This window comes from Ambystoma mexicanum, chromosome 2q, assembly GCF_040938575.1.
Source record: "Ambystoma mexicanum isolate Mex_15411 chromosome 2q, UKY_AmexF1_1, whole genome shotgun sequence".
Taxonomy (NCBI): Eukaryota; Metazoa; Chordata; class Amphibia; order Caudata; family Ambystomatidae; genus Ambystoma; species Ambystoma mexicanum.
Window position 1 is genome coordinate 947101451 of NC_090924.1, and position 19795 is coordinate 947121245.

The window sequence follows — 19795 nt, forward strand, 5'->3', positions numbered from 1 at the left end:
CCCTTTCCGAAGATTCCGATTGCGCTATAGATGGCATGTACCTTTTTCCATGAGATTTACCATCTTCATGGTTTGCCTTAGAAGATCTCCTCAGATTGGGGTTCACAGTATATCTCGATGTTCTGGACATAGTGATGTCGCCACATTGGAGTACAGCGAGCCATGAGCTCTGAATACAACCCACAGTCTAACGGTCAAACTGAGCATACCAACCAGACCTTGGAGATGTATCTACGGTGCTGCTCCAATGCAGCTCAAGACAACTGGAGTGACTACCTGCACACTGCAGAGTTGGCCTAGGTGGCCTACAAGAACTCTTGTCATTCAGCTACCAGGCTGAGTCCTTTTCTTTGCTCTTCTGGTATTCATCCGAAGGTGTTGCCCTGTCATCCAGTTCCACCCAGCACAGTACCAACTGCTAACCTGTGGTTTTCCCAATCCAGGCTCAACATCGTTTGGTGTCAGACATTCTGGTCAAGAGACGGGAGTATATGAAGGTGCAGGCAGACAGAAAACGATCACCTGAACCAGAGTATGCGTTTGGTGAAAAGGTCTAGCTTTCTTCCAGAAATGTACCTGTCCAGAACATACCTTCCAAATTGGATCCACATTTTTTTGGTCTGTTTTGGATTCTTCATCACCTTTAATCTGTAGCCTATCATTTATAACTGCCTTCCCTTTGGCATGTTCATCCTGTTTTTCAAACCTCTCTCTTGAAGACTCACGCTTCTGATGCCTAACAGCAGACCTGCCCCTGTCCAGCCCCTTAGCTCCGTGATGGCTCCCCTGAATTCGAGGTTCAGGAGATCTGCGATTCCCAGATCAATTGTGGTGGCCTTCAATTCTTGGTGCATTGGAAGGGGTATCCTGCTTGTGATCGTACCTGAGAACCCTATTCCCATGATCATACTCCACGTCTGCTTCAGGAGTTATTTCTCCGCCACACTTCCAAACCTAGGGCTCTATCGGTGTCAGGACTCAGAGCTGGCAAAGACGAGGAGTGTCTAGATATGCCTCTTAAGCTGGGAAGGTCTAGAAACTATAATTCCCAGCATTCTCTGGGTCTCCGTGTAGTTCAACACGCGCACGCTTGGCCAGCTGTCTGGGATTAAGGACAACATATTAACTGGTAACGGCAGCCTGCAGGTGTGGCTTATTCTGATTCAGCATGGAGGTAGGCAGGCCGCGTGCGGAGAGGAACGATGGAGAGCAGGACTGCATGAACTACAGACGGCTGCATTTCGGAACGAGCAGGAGAGTGCAGAGAAGGATCACGGCTTTACGGTCATTGCCTGGGAAGTCCCGTGGGGCTACCCAGACCAAAGATAAGTACGGGGAAATGCACGGTGATTGCTTACATTGTTGGGAGTGATTTACAGTGGGTCGCATTTTGTCTGGGAAATCCCGAGGGGCTCCCAGACATAAGATAAGTAGCGGCGAACGTTTTTGGAATGTTGTGCTGAGAAAACACAGTGTATACGCTCATGTACTGCAGCGTTGGGAAATCCAGGGTGTTCACTCATTTACGGTTTTGTTGGGCAAACCCAGTGTGTATCAAGCAATAGTGAATCTGCATCTTTAATGGGTCTCTATGGGTAATGAACTATTTACTGACAAAAGATTCAATATGATACATGGACATTACGTTTATCAAGTTCACCAAATCTTCACTGGTGCAGTAAACTAGTGTAGGAGGGAAATCATTTATGTTATATGTTGCTTGCTGCCCGAAGGGCCATGTGTCTTGTTTATCATGATGGGAAGTTCTCCTAATGTTTGTTTTCATCATGTTGCTTGCTTATGTGTTTTCTTGTAAACCAACAGGGGTTAGTACACGTAGTAAGGTGTACTAGGTAGGAAGTCAGGTTATATACGTGGTCAGTGTTACATGCTGGACAGAGTAGGGTTCTTTCCTGGCGTTTCCCCTGTCCCATCCAAAGTAGCAGTTCTTTACCCTTTTTCCGGTGTTCCTAAATTCCCCATACTATCCACAACCTCTCCCTAACCCCTCTTCCCCCCATTGGCTGCCACGTGGCCACCTGGTTTATATATCAGGTGTCTGTGCCAACCACGGTGGGAGGGTCGAGTTCATTCGGCTTCCGTGGTTCGGGGGAGAGTGTCGATCTCTCTTCCTTTACTGTAAAGTGTGATTGTGACAATCGGCACTGGAGGTGTCCTCGGGTATGCTCAGCACTGCTTCCGGTGGTGATGGGCCCTGCCATTACAGCAGCTCTGCACATGTGCAGGAGACGGTGTTCGGCCCTTCGTGCATGTCCAATCTGCAATGCCCTTCGGGTTGCCAGGGCAACCATTACCGAGTTTACCAGCCATCCGCTATTTGCCTGCCTACAAAGGCAGTGGGACAATGCTCTTCCATGGGCTCAGTGCAGAAACTCTTGTCTGTATCCTCGCTCCTGTCCTGCTTTTCCCCTTCTTGTTATCTTCAGCAACCTGGCCAGCTGTTTCCATTGTCTTGACTCTGCGGTCTTCATCAATGCAGCCAGTTGGTCTCTTCATTATTTTGTTTGCTGGTGATCCGCCTTAGCTCTGATGTCTGTGTGGCCTTCCCTGTCAGTGCTTTCACTGTCCTTGCACCATGGAAATCCCGGCATGTCCCTCCCATGGCTTGGGGAGCTGATCCAGCATAACCCTGTGCATTGGTGCTGTTACTTAATTTACCATCCACCTTGTTAAACAGCCGCTCTATGGTAGCCCATGCCACCGAAATAGCGGACACAATCCAAAATGAGAACTTGGATTCCTTGGCCATCACGGAATCCTGGCTCCATCCCGCAGCAGGATCAGCCATTATGTTAGCTATCCCAGACAATTACTCTCTTATACGCATGGATCACACCACGTCTAGAGATGGCGGCCTGGCTATAATTGTCAAAAACAACCTAACCCTAAGACTCTCCTCACCCTATAAAACCAATTCCTGCGAATCCCTCACAGCTAAACTCACCATTGCCAACAATCAAACCATCATTATCCACCTGATTTATCGACCACCAGGCCCTATAGGCTCCTTTGAGGAAGACCTCACGAACCTATTATCTGACAATTTAAAAAACTCCACTCAAAGCCTCATCCTAGGCGACTTCAACCTTGGATTCAATGACCCACGTGACCCCAATGCCATACAAATTAACAACACCTTGGAGGAACTAGGATTCTCCCAAAAGATCACAGATCCCACACATATCAAAGGAAGGCCCCTCGACTGGATTGCCGAACATAACTGCCCAACTACTATCACCTCTATAATGCCTCAGCTATGGTCCGACCACTACATGGTATCCTTTACCTTAGAAGCCACCACACTTATGAACAACTGTACCCTAGCCCCCACTGCACCTACTAGAAACAAAAAAAATATGACTCCTGAAAATCTTATCACCCTCATTCTCCCCACCTTAGATTCCATTTCAGATCAGTCTGATCTAGCCTCCATGGTAGAAAAATACAATGAAGTGATGCTCGCCTCTCTAGACACTACTGCCAACACATAAATACCTAGATCACACCCTTACTGAAAGACATCAGACAAAAAAAACGCCTAAGCGAAAAAACCTGGAGATCAGACCCTTCAGACACCAACAAAAACAACCTGAAGAAATTAGCCACCCTCCACAAAAAAGAAATCAACTTAGCGAAACAAACCTCCTACAACACCCGTATCACTCAAGCCAAATCCAACACAAAAGAATTGTTCGCCATCCTGAAGGAAGTAGAATCCCCCACCCAAGCGCCCAACTCCTGCCTCAAGGACAAGAAATGGTGCACAGGCATACAAAATGCACTTGCCAACATAATAACAATGCTTCAGGCGAAGATCAACAACAAAAAAGCGCCCATAAGGCCCCCCCTCCAAGGCTACCACTAACCCATTACCGACTCTGAAACCTCTGGACACCCCCCCTTCTACTTTCGCAAAGTCTCCACCAAAGAACTCGAGAAAGTCATCCTCACCCTCAAACCCTCTAATTGCCAGGGCGAACCATGTCCAGGCCAAATCATAAAAGACGCCGCCCGTGAACTCTCACCCTTCATTACTAAACTTATAAATGCCTCTTTCACATCAGGTACCATACCCAGCAAACTGAAACATTCCTGGGTCCTCCCCTCCTCAAAAAGCAAACCTTGGACCCCTCCATCCCAACCAATTACCGCCCCATAACCACTGTGCCGTTCCTACTGAGAATCCTAGACAAAGTAGCTTACCAACAAAATCAGCACCACCTGGAACTAAACCACCTCCTAGGAGTCCGACAGTCCGGCTTCAGACCACAGCATGGCACCGAGACTGCACTCCTAGACCTTAAGGCACAAATAGACACACTAAGAGATAAAGGCACAACCTCACTCTTACTACTCCTTGACGTCTCTGCCGCATTCGATCTGGTAGACCATGCAATACTATGCAATCATCTGGTCATGGCAGCATGCTTCTCCCAGGAAGCAGTCGCATCGATCCAGTCTTTCTTAGATAACAGGACAATGCGAGTCTTCTCTCCTCTAGCAGCTGCTGACCCCGCACCCATTACTTGCGGCGTACCCCAAGGATCCTGCGTGTCTCCCACCCTCTACAATATCTTCACAAAGCCCCTTTTCGATAATCTAGACGGTCTTGGTATCACCTACACCAACTATGCAGATGATACACAGATCTCCATCACGTTGACGGGAGATTATGACAAGGATTTGGCCTTTGTGAATAGAGTCTACCTCATCATCCAAGCATGGATGGCCGCCCAAGGTCTATGCCTGAATGATGACAAAACTGAACTCCTCATTCTAGGCACTTCTTCCAACATCAAAAAACTGGGCCCCAACTATGACTCCTTCATAATTGACAATAACATCATTACTGTAGCCAAAGTAGTTAAAATCCTCGGTTTTTATATAGACTCCACGCTTACCTTTGATAAACAAGTGAATTCCATGGCTTCAGCCACCTCTTACACCTGCAAGCTAATTAGAGCAGCCAAGCCCTTCCTCTCACCTAATAATTGCGTCATTCTAGCAAGGGCATTAATCCTGTCGAAACTAGATTACTGCAACGCCCTCTACATAGGCAGTAACAAATACATCACCTCCAAAATTCAGAAACTTCAAAATAATGCCCTGAGAGCCGCCCTAAACTTCCCTAAAAATGCCCACATATCAGACCTTAAGAGATCTACCAACTGGCTTATCCTCCTCAAAACAGCCTCCCTTACACACAAATGCCTCAACCATGCAGCCCCGCAATACCTTATAGACAGATTCACCAGACAAACAGCCTCTCGCCCCTTAGGAAAAGCTAACTCTAACCTTTTGTTAGTACCCAGATTCAAACTTACTAAATCTGGCGGGAGTAGCTTTGCTGTTAAAGCGGCACAACTGTGGAACTCCCTTCCAACTGCTCTAAGGGAACATCTCCCTTACCAGCAATTCAGATCCAGTCTGATCCAATGGCTAAAAGATCATGATGCCTAACTTCGCCCTACTGTCATTTGGGATCTCATGTATATTTTGTATATTTGCTCTGCTCTATTTACCTGTCACATCTGCATTCTTGTTAACTCACTGTACATACTTCTTTGATTTTTTTGACACCACATGTCTACAGCATTGTAACCGTAGCTGTACCCCTGTTTATTTGTAACATGTAACCTAAGTTGAACAACCCTCTTTCTGCCTTCACGCCCAAATACCCTTGGGTCTGGTACGCAATATAAATAAACAAACAAACAAACAAACAAACAAATCCTTGTCATCTGGACAAGCCAGAGCACCAAAGTTGAGAAATGACTCATACACTGTTTCTCAACTTAAAATAAATACAAAAATACAAAAAAAATGAGCGCTATGGATCGGGGAGAAGAGACTACATTTAGTCCCTTCTCCCTTTCCCTGGCAGCAAGTCACGCATCGGGCACACCAGGAACACTACTGTTGCCTGCGAGGGACATGGAAGCGGGAGCTAAGTCTGGCAAGGATGGGAGGGGGTGAAATCTGTGGAAAAGTGGGTAATCGGTGGGAGAATGGGGAGGCAGGTATGGGCCAGCACTTACCTTATTATTCAGCTGGGGAAGATGGCAGCCTCCAGCTATGAGGAGGCTCAGAACTGGGGCTTCAATGTGTGGTAAGGCCCCCATTCAGAGACTTGTCATTGGCTTGGATGCCACAATCACACCACTGCCGGGTACTAATATAAAATAGGCACACCCATTAAACCAAAAAAGTAGAGCAAAACATAAACTGGTCTGTCAAGCTGGTGACATCTGTGACTCTTTCTATTAAATTGATAGCAGGGACTGCATACAAAAGGTCTTTCTATCTCCCAGGCTCTCTTACAGCTTTGCTCCCTTGAAGCCTCCAGTCATAAAAATGTACAGCAAAAATGCTGCAATAAATAAACAAAATTTTGCTTTTTATGCTGCAAAATGGTCAATTCCATGCCGCAATATTTTGGAGGTTCTGTATGCATATGCTCAATTTTAGGACCACTATCAAGATGTGTTGATCACTTTCAGACCTTTTGTATGTTTAACTGACACCTATTAAGACTGATGCACGTCATATAATAGGATCAAAGGGTGTTAATGTGATAAAGACCTCCATTTATTTGATCAACTCTTTACTAACATTCCACAAAAAGAAACACTGAGTGTTATTGATAAACGACCAGAGTCCTCACAAAACACCCACTGGCTTTCTAGTGGAACTGAACAAATTAGCATTGTGTGAGAACTGTTTTACTTGCAAAGACAAGCTATTTGCTTAAATGAAAAGAACCAGTACGGGTTCAACGTTTGCTTCAAGTGTGGCTAATGTATACAGGCTTCATAATGAGCATATGTATGTCCTCTTAGACCTGAATCCTCAATCTGAGAACATAATTTTGCGTAAAAGATACATCAATGAGGTTTTTATGATTTGTAAAGATTTACTAGTTGCATTAAACTCATTTGCCACATGGATTCATGCGTGCATGCTGTAGATTAAATTCACCATGATATGCAGTGTGAAAACCTGCTTTGACAGATTTTATGAATACTACTAGTGTGAACAATATGTTAAGTACTAACGCGTACGCAAAAGCTACTCACAAGAATACGCGTTTAGATTACACCAATTATCATCCCACAAGCTTTAAATTGAACCTCTCCTATGGAAAATGTATGTACTTCAAACAAAACTGTACCAACTGAGAGGAATTTGCTCAGGAAGTTCATATTTTACAATCTGAACTCCTTACCCTAAACAGAGAATTACAAATGCTATCCAGAGAGCAAGTAACACAGTCTGTGGGATCCTTAACCCCTAAACCTGGAATACATATGAGAGCAAAAGTGTGTGTGTGTTACGACCACGACCCTTAATCCCTTAATCCTTTAAGTCATTTTCCTGTGCACCATCCACGACATGATATGAATCCACCAAGTGAACCATCATTTTGTATGTGGACGAATTTATATGATTCTGGCTGGCCAACATAATATGTTGTGGTTCACGTAGTGACATCAGCAACACCATGATGTCATTCACGGGTTGATACAGAAAACTAGTGTGCTCTGTGTCCAAAAGAAAATATAGCAATGGCAACCGCCATTAGATGAGGTCCAAGCCACATGAACATCGATAAGCTATGGACATTTTCACAGTTCCTAAATTGTGCTTTATGGAATGATTGTACGTGGATGTGGTGGTTCCTACTTTTCTACTGTTCTTTATAATGATTTTATTGTTCTTTTTTATGAAGGATTTGATGATGATGTAAAAGGTTTTCATTTGCTCTGTCTGTCATAGCAATGTGATAAAACCACATACGTTTAATTAAAAAACGAATCTTTGTTGGTACTTCAGTATGGTAAGAGAAGGACTTTTAAAAATAATTTCCTATCAAATTTGATCGATAACTAGGAATTTGAGCTATCAGTAGTTGTTCAATGTTTTTAAAGATACTGTATCAGGTTAATTCATATTTTGAGTTTGTTTTGCAATGTTTTTTATAGGAGAGAGACGTATTGGTACATGTGGTTTATTAGATGCAGAGGGGATTAGATTTCAATTGAATGCTTTAACCTGCTTGAGGGATGAGTCATATGATTGGAGGTAATAAGAAGTGAGTTGTTTCTTTTTATTTGCCTTGTAGGACAGAAAATTGCCATTGAAATAAATTAAGTTCAGAAGGAGATGAAGGAAGGAGACCAGTGAATCAGTTAGTTGGGACAATTATATATAATATTTCAATTCTCAATAAAACACACGCAAATAGAGGTTTGTTTGTACAAAGAGAGACTGTACTGATGTAATGGTCAACTCAAATAGCACCTATCATTTTTGGCATATTGTTCTACAATATTTTAAATTGTCATTTTTTTATTTCTTTGTAATGTAGGTCTATGTATTTATTTCTTAAATTATATTTTATGCGTTTTATATAATGAAAGTTATAAAACATAACGTGTGATCTTACATTAAGGCGGTTGTATGCATTTTTTTCTCTTTTATGAGATATGAAATAATTATTGATATCTGCATGCAGCCCTACTTTTTTGTATAGCAATTGTTGCCATTATCCCACTTTTATGAAATAAAGTTTACTGTAGGCCACATTTGCTATGCACAGCACACATTTTTACACAGCATAGATATACAAAATAACTTCTCCACACCCAAGATGTAATGATGAGCACAGCAAAGGTGTTAAACCCTGAGGGGGTGGTCCATAAAGCTATTATAACTATTATGTGGGAGGATGGAGGTGTTAAAAATGCAGGTTTGTTTGTTTGTTTGTTTGTTCATTTATTAAGCGCACCAGACTCATAAGTAAAAGGGCGCAGCGACAAGGAGATGCAAGGCTTACATAGTTAGATATACATAGGTTACAGAATTAACATATCAAAGGATAAACAATTTTGCATGACTACAGGATATATACAATATGAACAATAGGTTACATATACACATGCTGCAATATTTGTCATTTACAATATTTACAAAAGAAAGAATATAGCAGGATATACTGTTTCTTAATTGCAGGATAGTGTCCTCAGGGAGAGGGAGATGGGAGGCTAAGGGTTGGAGGCAGTGATGTGTTTTATTAAGTTTTTTCTGAAGAGTGGATATGGTTGGTCAGCTCTCAGCGCCTGGGGCAGTGAAATCCAGCTTTTGGCTGCCTTAACAGTGAAGCCATTACCCCCGATAGTAGTAAGTTTGTATTTGGGGATATTCAGGCAATTGGTGTTCCCACTTCTAGTTGGTCTGAGAGAGGTTCTTCTCTGAAGTTTGTCTATAAGGTAACTAGGGGCCGCATTGTTCAAGGCTTTATGCGTCAAGGAGAGTGTTTTTAGAAGTATTTTATTGGACGTGGAGAGCCATTTGTGTTGGCGACTCAAGGCAGAAGTGTGGGTTTTATTGTTTATGCCAAGGGCTGCTCTTAAAGCGTTATTCTGTAATGTTTGGAGCTTTTGAATGGTAGATTTGTTAGCCCCAATGTAGAGGGCATTGCAATAGTCGATTCTAGAGAGTATGAGAGCTCTAGCCAGGATCATACAACTATTGTCAGAGAGGAACGGTTTACCAGCTCTGAGAAGTTTGCATGTGTAAGCCGTTGCCGAGGTAAGGGATTTGACCTGCTTGTCAAAGGATAGTGTGGAATCCAAGTAAAATCCCAGGGTTTTTACTTCCTTGGAGACTTTAATGGTATTGCCGTCAATATTGAAAGATGAATATTCTTGACCTAATTTTTTGATATTGGCCTGCGAACCCAGTATTATTAGTTCAGTCTTATCATCGTTCAAGCATAGGCAGTGAGTGGCCATCCATGCTTGGATGATAAGGTAAACCTTGTTCACCAGGCCCATGTCCGTACCGTAATCCCCAGAAAGTGGTAGGAGAATCTGAGTATCATCTGCATAGTTAGTGTAGGTGATACCCAGCTGGTCCAGCTCGTCGAACAGTGGCTTGGTGAAGATGTTATAGAGGGTAGGCGAGACGCAGGATCCTTGGGGGACACCGCATAGGATGGGTGTAGGATCGGCCGATGCTGAGGGGGAGAAGACTCTCATGGTCCTCTCACTCAGGAAGGACTCGATCCACTTGATAGCGTCCATGGAGAAGTGAGCTGCAGAGTCAAGTTGCCGACATAAGACCTTATGGTTGACCAGGTCGAATGCAGCGGAAAGGTGGAGTAAGAGCAGGAGTACTGTCCTTCCTTTGTCTCTCAACTCGTCTATTTGGGACTTGAGGTCAATTAAGGCAGTCTCTGTTCCGTGCAGTGGCCGGAAGCCAGATTGTCTGTTGCCCAGGAGTTTGTGCACTTCTAAATGCTTCTGAATTTGAGTGTAGGCGGCCTTATCCAATATTTTTAATAGGAATGGGACTGTGGTAATAGGCCGGTAGTTTGTAGGAATGAGGGGATCAAGTGTCTGTTTTTTGAGGAGTGGTAGCACCCAGGATTGCTTGAGGTTGGCGGGTATCGTACCTGTAGCAAATGAGGCATTTATCAGTTTGGTTATAAATGGGGAGAGTTCTCTAGCAGCATCTTTTATTAGCTGTGCAGGGCAGATATCGCCTTTGCAGTTTGAGGGCTTCAAAGATAGGATCATTTTTTCTACCTCTAAGATTGACATTTTGGAGAAGTGGAATGTAGTGTTGTGTGCCGGTGGTGGCTCATTGGGCTGGGGAGTGTTAGGCGAGTGCAGTAAGTTTAGGGTCTTCTTTTTTAGTTGAATTTTATTTTGAAGTGTGTCAATTTTATGCGCTAAGGCTTGTTGTATGTCTGTACACCAGGATTTGTCCTTGGTGCAGACATCTGGGATAGCAATAGGGAACTCAAGTTCTTTGATAATGCAGAAGAGTTCTTTCATGCTTGAGTTTGAATTAGCAATACGTTCGTCGTAGGAGTCGCGTTTTGCTTGGCAGATTGCCTTTTTGTAATGTCAGGAGAGTGCAGTTAATTTAGCTTTATTCTCACTAGAGGGGCAAAGTCTCCAATTTGTTTCACTTTTGTTCTTTAAGGTGCGAAGGTCTTTGAGTTGTGGGGTGAACCATTTGTTTAGGTGGGCAATGGGTTTGCTCGTTCTGAGTTTGATAGGAGCAATTTTATTCAATGTGGTGAGCATGATATTGTTAAATTCCTGAACTAGGCTGCTCGGGTCGAGATTATCAGGCAGTGCGTTGAGCGTAGGCAGTATGGCGGGAATGATTTTTTCTACCGTAATGCTTTTATTGCTTCTGGTTGGGCATGGTGGTGCTCGTGGTGGAGCCAGTAGAGTGGGTCTGATGGTGGATAAATGAAAGGTGATCAGAGAATGGTCTGTCCAAGCTAAAGGCAGGATGGAAGTAATAGTGGCAGAGCAGTTAAGGTCCGCTACCCAGTCCAATATTCTCCCTTTAAGGTGTGTAGGTGTAGTGACTTTTTGGGTGAGGCCTAGTGCTTTGAATGTGTTGGCTATTTCTGTGGCATTTTTGTCCGTTTGGTCGTTGAATCCTAAATTGAAGTCACCTAATATAAGTAGTTGTGTGGTAGGTTTCAGGTTGTTCATAATTATATTATGCAGGTCTTCCTCAAAGGTACCAAGAGGGCCAGGTGGTCTGTATATAAGGTGTATAGTAATAGATTGCGAATTGTTTATCTGAATTTTGGCAGAGAGGGTTTCACATGATTGTAGAGGCTGGGTGGGGGCTAGTCTGAGACCGAGAGCCGTTTTAGAAATAATAGCAATGCCACCACCTCGTGCATTATCACGGTCTTGTCTGAATATGGTGTAACCATCAGGGACAGCTAGCATGAGGGCAGGTCCTGCTGCATTATGGAGCCAGGTTTCCGTAATTGCAAGATAATCCAGGTTCCCTTCCGTAATTAAATCGGCAATATCCGTAGCATGAGCGACTAGGGATCTAGCATTAAGGAGCGCTCCCTTGAGAGGAGGGGCTTCCGGAGTTTTGTTGGCTCGGATGCGTTTGTCTACAGTGGGGCAAACTTTAGGTTGGAAGTTATTAAGCTGTAGGGTGTTCACATTCAAGGTAGAAGTTTGAGTCAGCCATTTGGATTGTCTGGGCAATCGTGGGCTGGGTTTGTAGTTATTTTTAAGGTTGGAGGCCGGAAGGGCTCTTCTCAGTGGATCGTGTAGTTTGGCTAGTCTTGCGCGGAGTCTGTTGTTTCTATTGGGTGTGGTGCAAGGTAGGGAGGCATAGTGTGTTGTTACTTGGGCCTTGCTGAGTGTGGAGAGATTAGGTTGCATAGCATTAGTGGTGAGTTGGCAAACGTTTGAGGTAGGTGTTAGTGACTGATCGATGTGATCTTGACTACTAGGGACAACCTGTGTGACTGTGGGTAATCTGGTAATCAGGTAATCTGCCTAGGGTGTTTACTTGGAACAGGTTGGTTCTCGGAAAAAAATTAAGAAGTACTTAGTGAGGTTGGACGGATGGGGCTTGCTAAATGTACTTTATTTATTTGTCCATTTATAATGCACTGGAGCCCGCAGGCTCAGGGCGTAGAACATAAGACAGAGGAGGCATGGAAGGCGTCAAGGGAGGGTGAGCAGGGGAAGGATTTATTCAAAGACAATAGTTTTCACCCCTTTCCTGAACTTCAAAATCTTTTGTTCGGAGTGGAAGAGTTTGTTCCATAAAATGGCCGGCCTGATAGGCAAAGGATCTGCCCATTGTTCTTACCAGCTTGCTCCTTGGTACAGATAGGTGAATCTGGCCGGGTTGTGGATCTTAACACACAGATAGCCTGGGGCCTGACCATAAAGGCATTTGTGCACTGTTGTCAGTGCATTGAAATAGATAGGTGCTTTGACGGGGAGCCAATGCATACTCCTGCTGTGGGCGGAGATTGGTTTGTGTCTAGGTATATTCTTGACAGCCCGCACAGCATCGTTTTGCAAAACCTCTAAGCGTCCGATAGTGTTTTTACTGGCCCCCAGCATCAAGGAATTACAATAATCTATCCTTGGTATTATTAGGGCATGAACCAAGGTGGCGAAGTTAGTCTCTGAGACATAATGATTAACCAACCTTAAGAGTTGCAGTTCATATTGTGCCTTATTTGCAACACTCTTAGTGTTTGCATCAATGTTAAATGGAGCTGGTCCTCATCTCCCGGGTGTGGTCCAGCAAAGAAATGGAGTAGAGGTTGGGGGGTGTTGACCGGGCCACATTTCAAAGGTGTGGCTGGCAAACATGTAGTGCAGCATGATGGCAGCACCCACTTTAGGCAAGGAGCAGGGAGCATGGGGGCAGAAGAATGTGGGGGAGGGGAGGGTTGGTGTGCCTGGGCCACATCTGTCAGTTGCTTCATAGGTGAGGGGAGGAGCAGTGCATGTGGCAAATCTCAGTGACCACTGCCCATGGAACGATTACCAAAAGGAGTCACATAGCTCCCCCTCATTGGCCAATTTCCAGACCTAGTTTGACATTTCTGAGCCATACCATCTGTGATTAACCTGGAGAATTCATCCTTTCATCCCTTCATCCCTAGGGTGAGCAACCCCTTTGAGGAGAAGGGTGTGAGCCCACTCAGAAAACCCATTTTGGGGGGTTTGGGAGAACACAGCCTCACTGGGGACAAGGACTCCCATTCCCATGGTGGTCCTTGGCAGTTCTAAGGTATTATTTGCCTACATGGGAGTAAGAACTACTGACAATATGTCTAAATATTTGGCTCAAGGTAATCCTGAACTTCTACATGGTTGACAGACAGTGGTGATCAATAAACCCCTTTTGAATATCAGAGCAATAATAAATGGCCAACAACCCTTGAATGGAGGAGATTAAACCCAACAGTGAGGCAATACTCAGAGGTGAGAGAGGCCATCCTCTAGACGGAGAGGCACGAAAGGCCTGAGAGCCAAAGGCCGTCTGAAGTGAAGCAGGCATGGAGGCATGACCATGCACAGGATGTGGTGGGCCCAGAGCATGCAAACAGACACTGAGTCCATGGATGAAGGGAGGACTGGGTCCTCTGTTTAAACCGAGAATCGACAAGAGCACAAGAGATATCCGAGATGAGCGTAACACAAAGACTAATAGAATCCACTGTGGAAGAAAATCTGCTACAGATAATGCTGCCATTCCTTATGAGATGGACCCTCACTAGAGCAAGCACCACATCACAGCAAGTATGTGAGTTACCCAGGGAGGATACGAGAAGAGAGCGCGAGTGGGGAAGAGGGAAGGACTGCACTATCCCCATACAACGGAATCAGGGGCCAGAGAGAAGAGGGAGCATGTGACATGGGAAAGGGGTACAGGAGTCCGAGAAGCTTAAACCATGAAAAGGGTCCCAGAAACATAAGAAAACTAAAATAGCCAGAAGCAGAGAGTGATCACAGGAATGCTGAAGAACTAAGTGATATATTGGGTCAGGGGAACCCAAAGGAGCCACAGGGGCACAATAAGCAGAGTGAAAAGCAGATATCAAGGAGCAAGGAGGCGCCCGACAGCTGTTTGAAGTTGAGAGAGATTGATCAAGTTAGTGCAAAGGGATCAGGGAAATATCCCTACAGCTAAAGAAGGTTGGACATTTTGTTTTTCCAGGAACTTGAAACCTTTTGTTTGAACTTTGGGGCACTCGGAGGAACTTTTGATAGACAGCCAAGAACTGTTTTTTTTTTTCCAAGAACTGTTATTTAGTTCTAACCATAGGATCCAGTCCCAGGAGGGATTCCTGGGACAAGCAGTTACCTTTTATGTAGAGCCCAGAGTGTAGTGCACTCAACCTATTTTCTTTTACATTTTTACTAAGTGGTAGGGCCAGTTTAGTGGATAGGGTTGGACCAAGGACTATTTGTTTATTTTTGACTATACACAAGCATTTTTGTTTAGAGTGGTTAGGAAGGGCACTCCCTTTTAGTAGCAGTTCAGGGAGTCATATTCTTTTTGATTTAAAAAAATCTACATTCAAACACGTCTTCTGCTCCGAGTCCTTCTTCTGGCTTGCTACAAAGCTCAGATGGCCCAGAAAATGTGTCCACTAGGGGAGCACAGGAATTCCATGTTATCCATCCAGATTATAATAACAACCATAATATATATAATACTTATTTATTATATACCACAAAATATATAATACTACATGTCATCTCATTAGTATAATTATTAACATTATTATAATACATGGCAGCCTGCAATATCCGTATAAAAGCCTGGTAATCATGTTCTTGTTACAGGCTAGTTGTGACATCACAACTGACCTGTAATATGAAAATGACATCACAACTGCTCTGTAATCAGTTATTATTCCTCACTTCTGATGTCACAGTGCCTGCTGGTTGAACCAGCAGAGATCAGAATTCCAACTGTCACTGCAACACTTAATTAAAGCCGTGACAAGCTTTTCAATTGCCTTGCATGTAAAATAGTTTTCTGTGATATAGTACAGCCATTAATTGACAAGGAACTATTTATAGTAAAATGTGTCATTTGTGCACTGCTTGAGTTTTACCCATGTGAACAAGTATCTGCATGCCCTTACTAATTTATTTCAAAGCACATAATGAAAACGTATTTTAGATGCATTTTATCAAACTGTTTAAACAATGTTTTGCAACACATGAGGAGTTGCATGTTAGATTTTAAAGCAAATCCAAATAGAGTCTACATTGATTATATATCTCAGCAAATTTAATATATCCTATATTAGGTGAGTTGCAATATGCTGATAAGGTACTCCATGTACTTGATTATTGTTTACAGAACCTAACAGCTTCAAATAAACAAGTAATTTCATTGATTGACAGTACACACCTAAAAAGATTATCACACTGTGTTATTAACTGTAAGCTTTGTTTAAGTAAGAAGGACATATAAGGAAAGGTTACACTCACTTTCTCAGTTACCATCTCTTTCACAGCTTTGTCGACAATATTGCGGACTTCGTCTTCTACCTTATGCAGCTGCAAATCAAGCAAATCTGCTAATGTTGTATCCTCCTTCATTGAAAACCTCACCTGCAAGAACAGGCCACAGGTAAAAAATAGTGCTCGCAGATTAAAATGTTGCACTGTTTATTTAGGGTGTTTAGTTTCTAGAAATCTCTTCAATGTACTCGGTTTGACAAACATATATCAAAATCCCTTACGTATATTAATGCATCTTTGCAATGGTACACCATACTTACAATTCAAATTGTGTTTAATTTTGACAGTTTCATTAGAGGATAGCTTAATGTTATGGAGTCAAGAAAACAGTGGGACATGAAGTATGGTAGCTAGCCAACTCTTCATTTTTGAAAATGTAACTGAACTCCCCGGCCCTAAATATCTGGCCCTTAGCGAACCAAATACCTGTGCCATCCTGTCCTAAAGTTTTGGCCCCTTCAGACCCAATGCCTGACCAGCTTACCCATCTATTCTGACATCTTTACACAAATCTTGGCCATTCAGCTCCAAAAACTGATTTTTTATCCCCATAAATCTGGCCGTCACACTTACAAACCTCAACCCTTTTGCCCTAAATGTTGACAATCCTTACACACCCAAACATAACTCCCTTGCTCAGCAACCCAACCCTTGTCACCCAAAACATACCATCCCTTTCTCCTACATATATGACTGTCCTTATGCTAAATCACCCCCTCACCAAAACATCTGTCCTGTCTCATCAAAAAAGCATAGCCCTTTGCCAAAAGCATGACTTTCCTTACTTAAAACTATCCTCACTCAAAGAACGGACCCCATTCCCTCAAAGTCCTGACTCCACTGGCCACAGATGAGAGCCTCTTTAACCAAAGGTCTTGCCCCTTCATTAAAACCCTTTCCCTTCACTAAAGCATCTTCCTTCGAAATCAAAATGCGGCACTTCCTTGGTCAAATTCCATTCCTCTTCGGCCTCACTCAAAAAAATTACCCTTCTCCCTCATCCAAAATCTGTTCCCCTTTACCCAATCATCTTGTTCGTCTGACTCTTACAACTGACCCACATTCAAGAACTTAACCACCTTCCCCTGAAAACTAAGCTCTGTCTAAACCTGACAGTCCACACGAACAACGTGACTCATAACCACAATTACCATAATTATAAATAGAAATGGTGTGGTTTGAAAGCATGATCTGCTAACAATAGAAAATGTACAAGCATCACCACTGTTTTCTGCATTGTGTGTGTGAGTGTGCATGCGTGTGTGTCTGTGTGTAACCTTTTCAGATATTAAACATAATCAACATGGATTACTATCCTTTATATCCAATAATCAAGTGGCACATTGAGTAAAATGTAGAGATGGCTATCAAATCCATGATTGGAAAGCTTTTTGTCAAACAAAGAATTTTAATACATACTAAAAACGAGTTTAACATATTCATATTTATATTAATTGTTTTAATCACTTTATATAGTCTTAGTTGCATACAATTAAAACATACTTACCAACCATATTTCAACATGCAATAAATGAGTTGTTACAAACAATGTAATTCATTACACCTTATGCAAAATTAGTAGTCTAATATAATTGATGTCCTTACTTGGCAAATCAATTTCATTGATAAGTCCTTCGTAAAGAGATAAGATAGTTTCAACTTCATAGAACAAAAACAACCCATGGAGTAGAAACCTAACCCTTATGCATCGTAGGAGACCAGTCCTAATTTAGGGAATATTGTTGTGGCCTAATAATGTATATTTATATTCTAAAGGATAAAATACAATATAATAATGTATTTGTTGTTAATTCACAACATGAAAGTCACATTTTGTGGTCTATTATGAAGATTTTACGTGGAACCCTCACTTGACGGTATATCCTGCTCCCTAGGTAGATTTTGGCAGTAGGCTAAAGCTTTTGGAGCTGCAGGGATTCTCATTTTTATTGATTTTCAAAGCAAATTGTATTTTTCACATAGTGGTTTAATATTGCATTTCAAACAAATAGCACAGTAGATTGTAAAAAATCAGTATCTTTAATGTATTAATCATTAGGCAGTACTTACACCTGTTGTTTTAATCAGCTGGTGCCAGTGTCTGTCCCGTATGGCAGGATTCTGTAACTCTGTCACTGCCCGCAGAGATGTCATCAAGTTCTTGATCATCAAATCCAAACCTATGTAAGCATCCCAAATGCGCACTTCCTTGTTCAATGACCATATTTCCTAAGCAAAAAAAATTGCGATGAGTGTCTTGCTGTTATTTTCGGAAAAGTATGGCTCAGGCTAAAAATTACAATTTGTATTCCTTACTTATCAACCAAAAAAGCCAGAGTAGGGTCTTTAAAAATTGATATTTTTGGAGCTTCCAAACCCTCTTTTAATGATATTTAGGTTTTTGTGAGAAAGTAGAGCACACAATCCATGTAAGAACACACAAGCCAGGTATAACTGAAATATAACAAGCAAAATAAAATAATCAAAAGTGTATATTTATTAAATAATGCTAACTGAAAATCAAAAAGGTGAAATGAAATATAGAGTGACAAAATTAATGTACAGCTGTCAAATGTCATAGTTCGAATGTAAAAGACAACTTTAGATACAAGGAAGAGATCATCAACTTCAGTTGGCCTTGGGGGGACGGTTGTAGCAATCCTTATAGGAAGTATGGGAAAATACCTAAAACACAAGTGGGAGGATTTATGTCTAACAGTGTCAGGCTGGAGGATTGACAAAACATAGTGAAAAAGTCTAGTCTAAGACAGCCTAATAGCCTGGTACAGCATCCAGGTCCCCAATCTAACAACATTTCTGGGATGCCACATCCTGGAAGCATCCTGCAGTTCACTCACAGTCTCAACGTTTTTAAAGTGTCCTTCCTACAGGGGCACAACCTTTTCCCTGCACCTGGGTTCATTTGAGGGTGAAGTTCATCCACCAGCCAATTATTATCCTCCTGGACTTGTGCCTATCACATACTCTGATGCACATTTAAGTTCTCCACCTTTCACCAGGTTTCCAACCAGTAGGTTGCAATGCTCATGATCATTGTATGGTGGTATAAAGGCCCTGCCAGGGTCTGAGTTAAAGCCCAAAGTAGGCTCTTGTGATTAATCAGCAATGATACCCCTAGAAAACCCCACCTTGGACTTCTCATGTGGCCAGAGAAAGGCAGATACTTTCTGATCCTGTGTCATGATCTCTGCTTCCAAAAGGTCAGGGTTTTCCCAACTCCCTTGGAAGCAGATCCATAACCCAGGTTCCGAGTGCCAACCAGTCCCAATTGGGACCTTTTGGACCCAGTCCTGGCGCCAGTGGCACCAGGCTCATAAATATGCCCAGTCCCAGAGCTGGAAGCGCCGGGCTCATAATGCTTGGGTGGACTTACCTGCAGCAGACCATGCTGCTTACTTGCCTGCCAGTTGAGCCTCTGATCCTCTTCTGTTTGGAACTACTTTTCCTGTTGGGTGGGGCAGGAGCCACTCCCTAGGTTCAGAACACTGGAACTCTTCTGGAAAGCAGGAACTCTTTTCTTACCTAGGCGTGGCTGTGGAAGGAGACACCTAAGCACTACAGGAGGCTATTTAAACCACACCCGATGGATGAATCTTGCTTTGCGTTATTCTGCATCCTCTGCAGCAGAACGCTCATCGTGTCTTCTGCATCTGATCCTGGGACTAAGGAAAAAGGCTTACCATCCTGAATCCAGTCTTCAGCAACACCTATAAAGACAAGAAAGAACAGGTTAGCATTACGGTCTTCAGTGACAGCGCTTCACTTACCTGGTCCATCGGCTGTCACCAACGCCTCGCGCTGCATTCCGGCATCTCAAAGACAAAGGCTTACCTACTCTTCCTGCGCTCCGGAGGTCTTCGCACTGCATCCCGGCATCTGAAAGACAAAAGCTTACCAACTCTTCGCAC

General features: G+C 43.0%; 1 protein-coding gene across 1 annotated transcript in view; it reads right to left on the minus strand.

Annotated features, from left to right (window-relative positions):
• The window catches only part of DNAH11 (dynein axonemal heavy chain 11), a 4227155-nt gene that overhangs the window by 2532514 nt on the left and 1674846 nt on the right, over nucleotides 1–19795 (minus strand). Inside the window, exons 23-24 of the mRNA XM_069648254.1 lie at nucleotides 17937–18095; nucleotides 15834–15956 (exon numbers count right to left, since the gene is read on the minus strand). Of these exons, the coding sequence (XP_069504355.1) occupies nucleotides 15834–15956; nucleotides 17937–18095 (282 nt within the window). The remainder of the gene's footprint in view (nucleotides 1–15833; nucleotides 15957–17936; nucleotides 18096–19795) is intronic.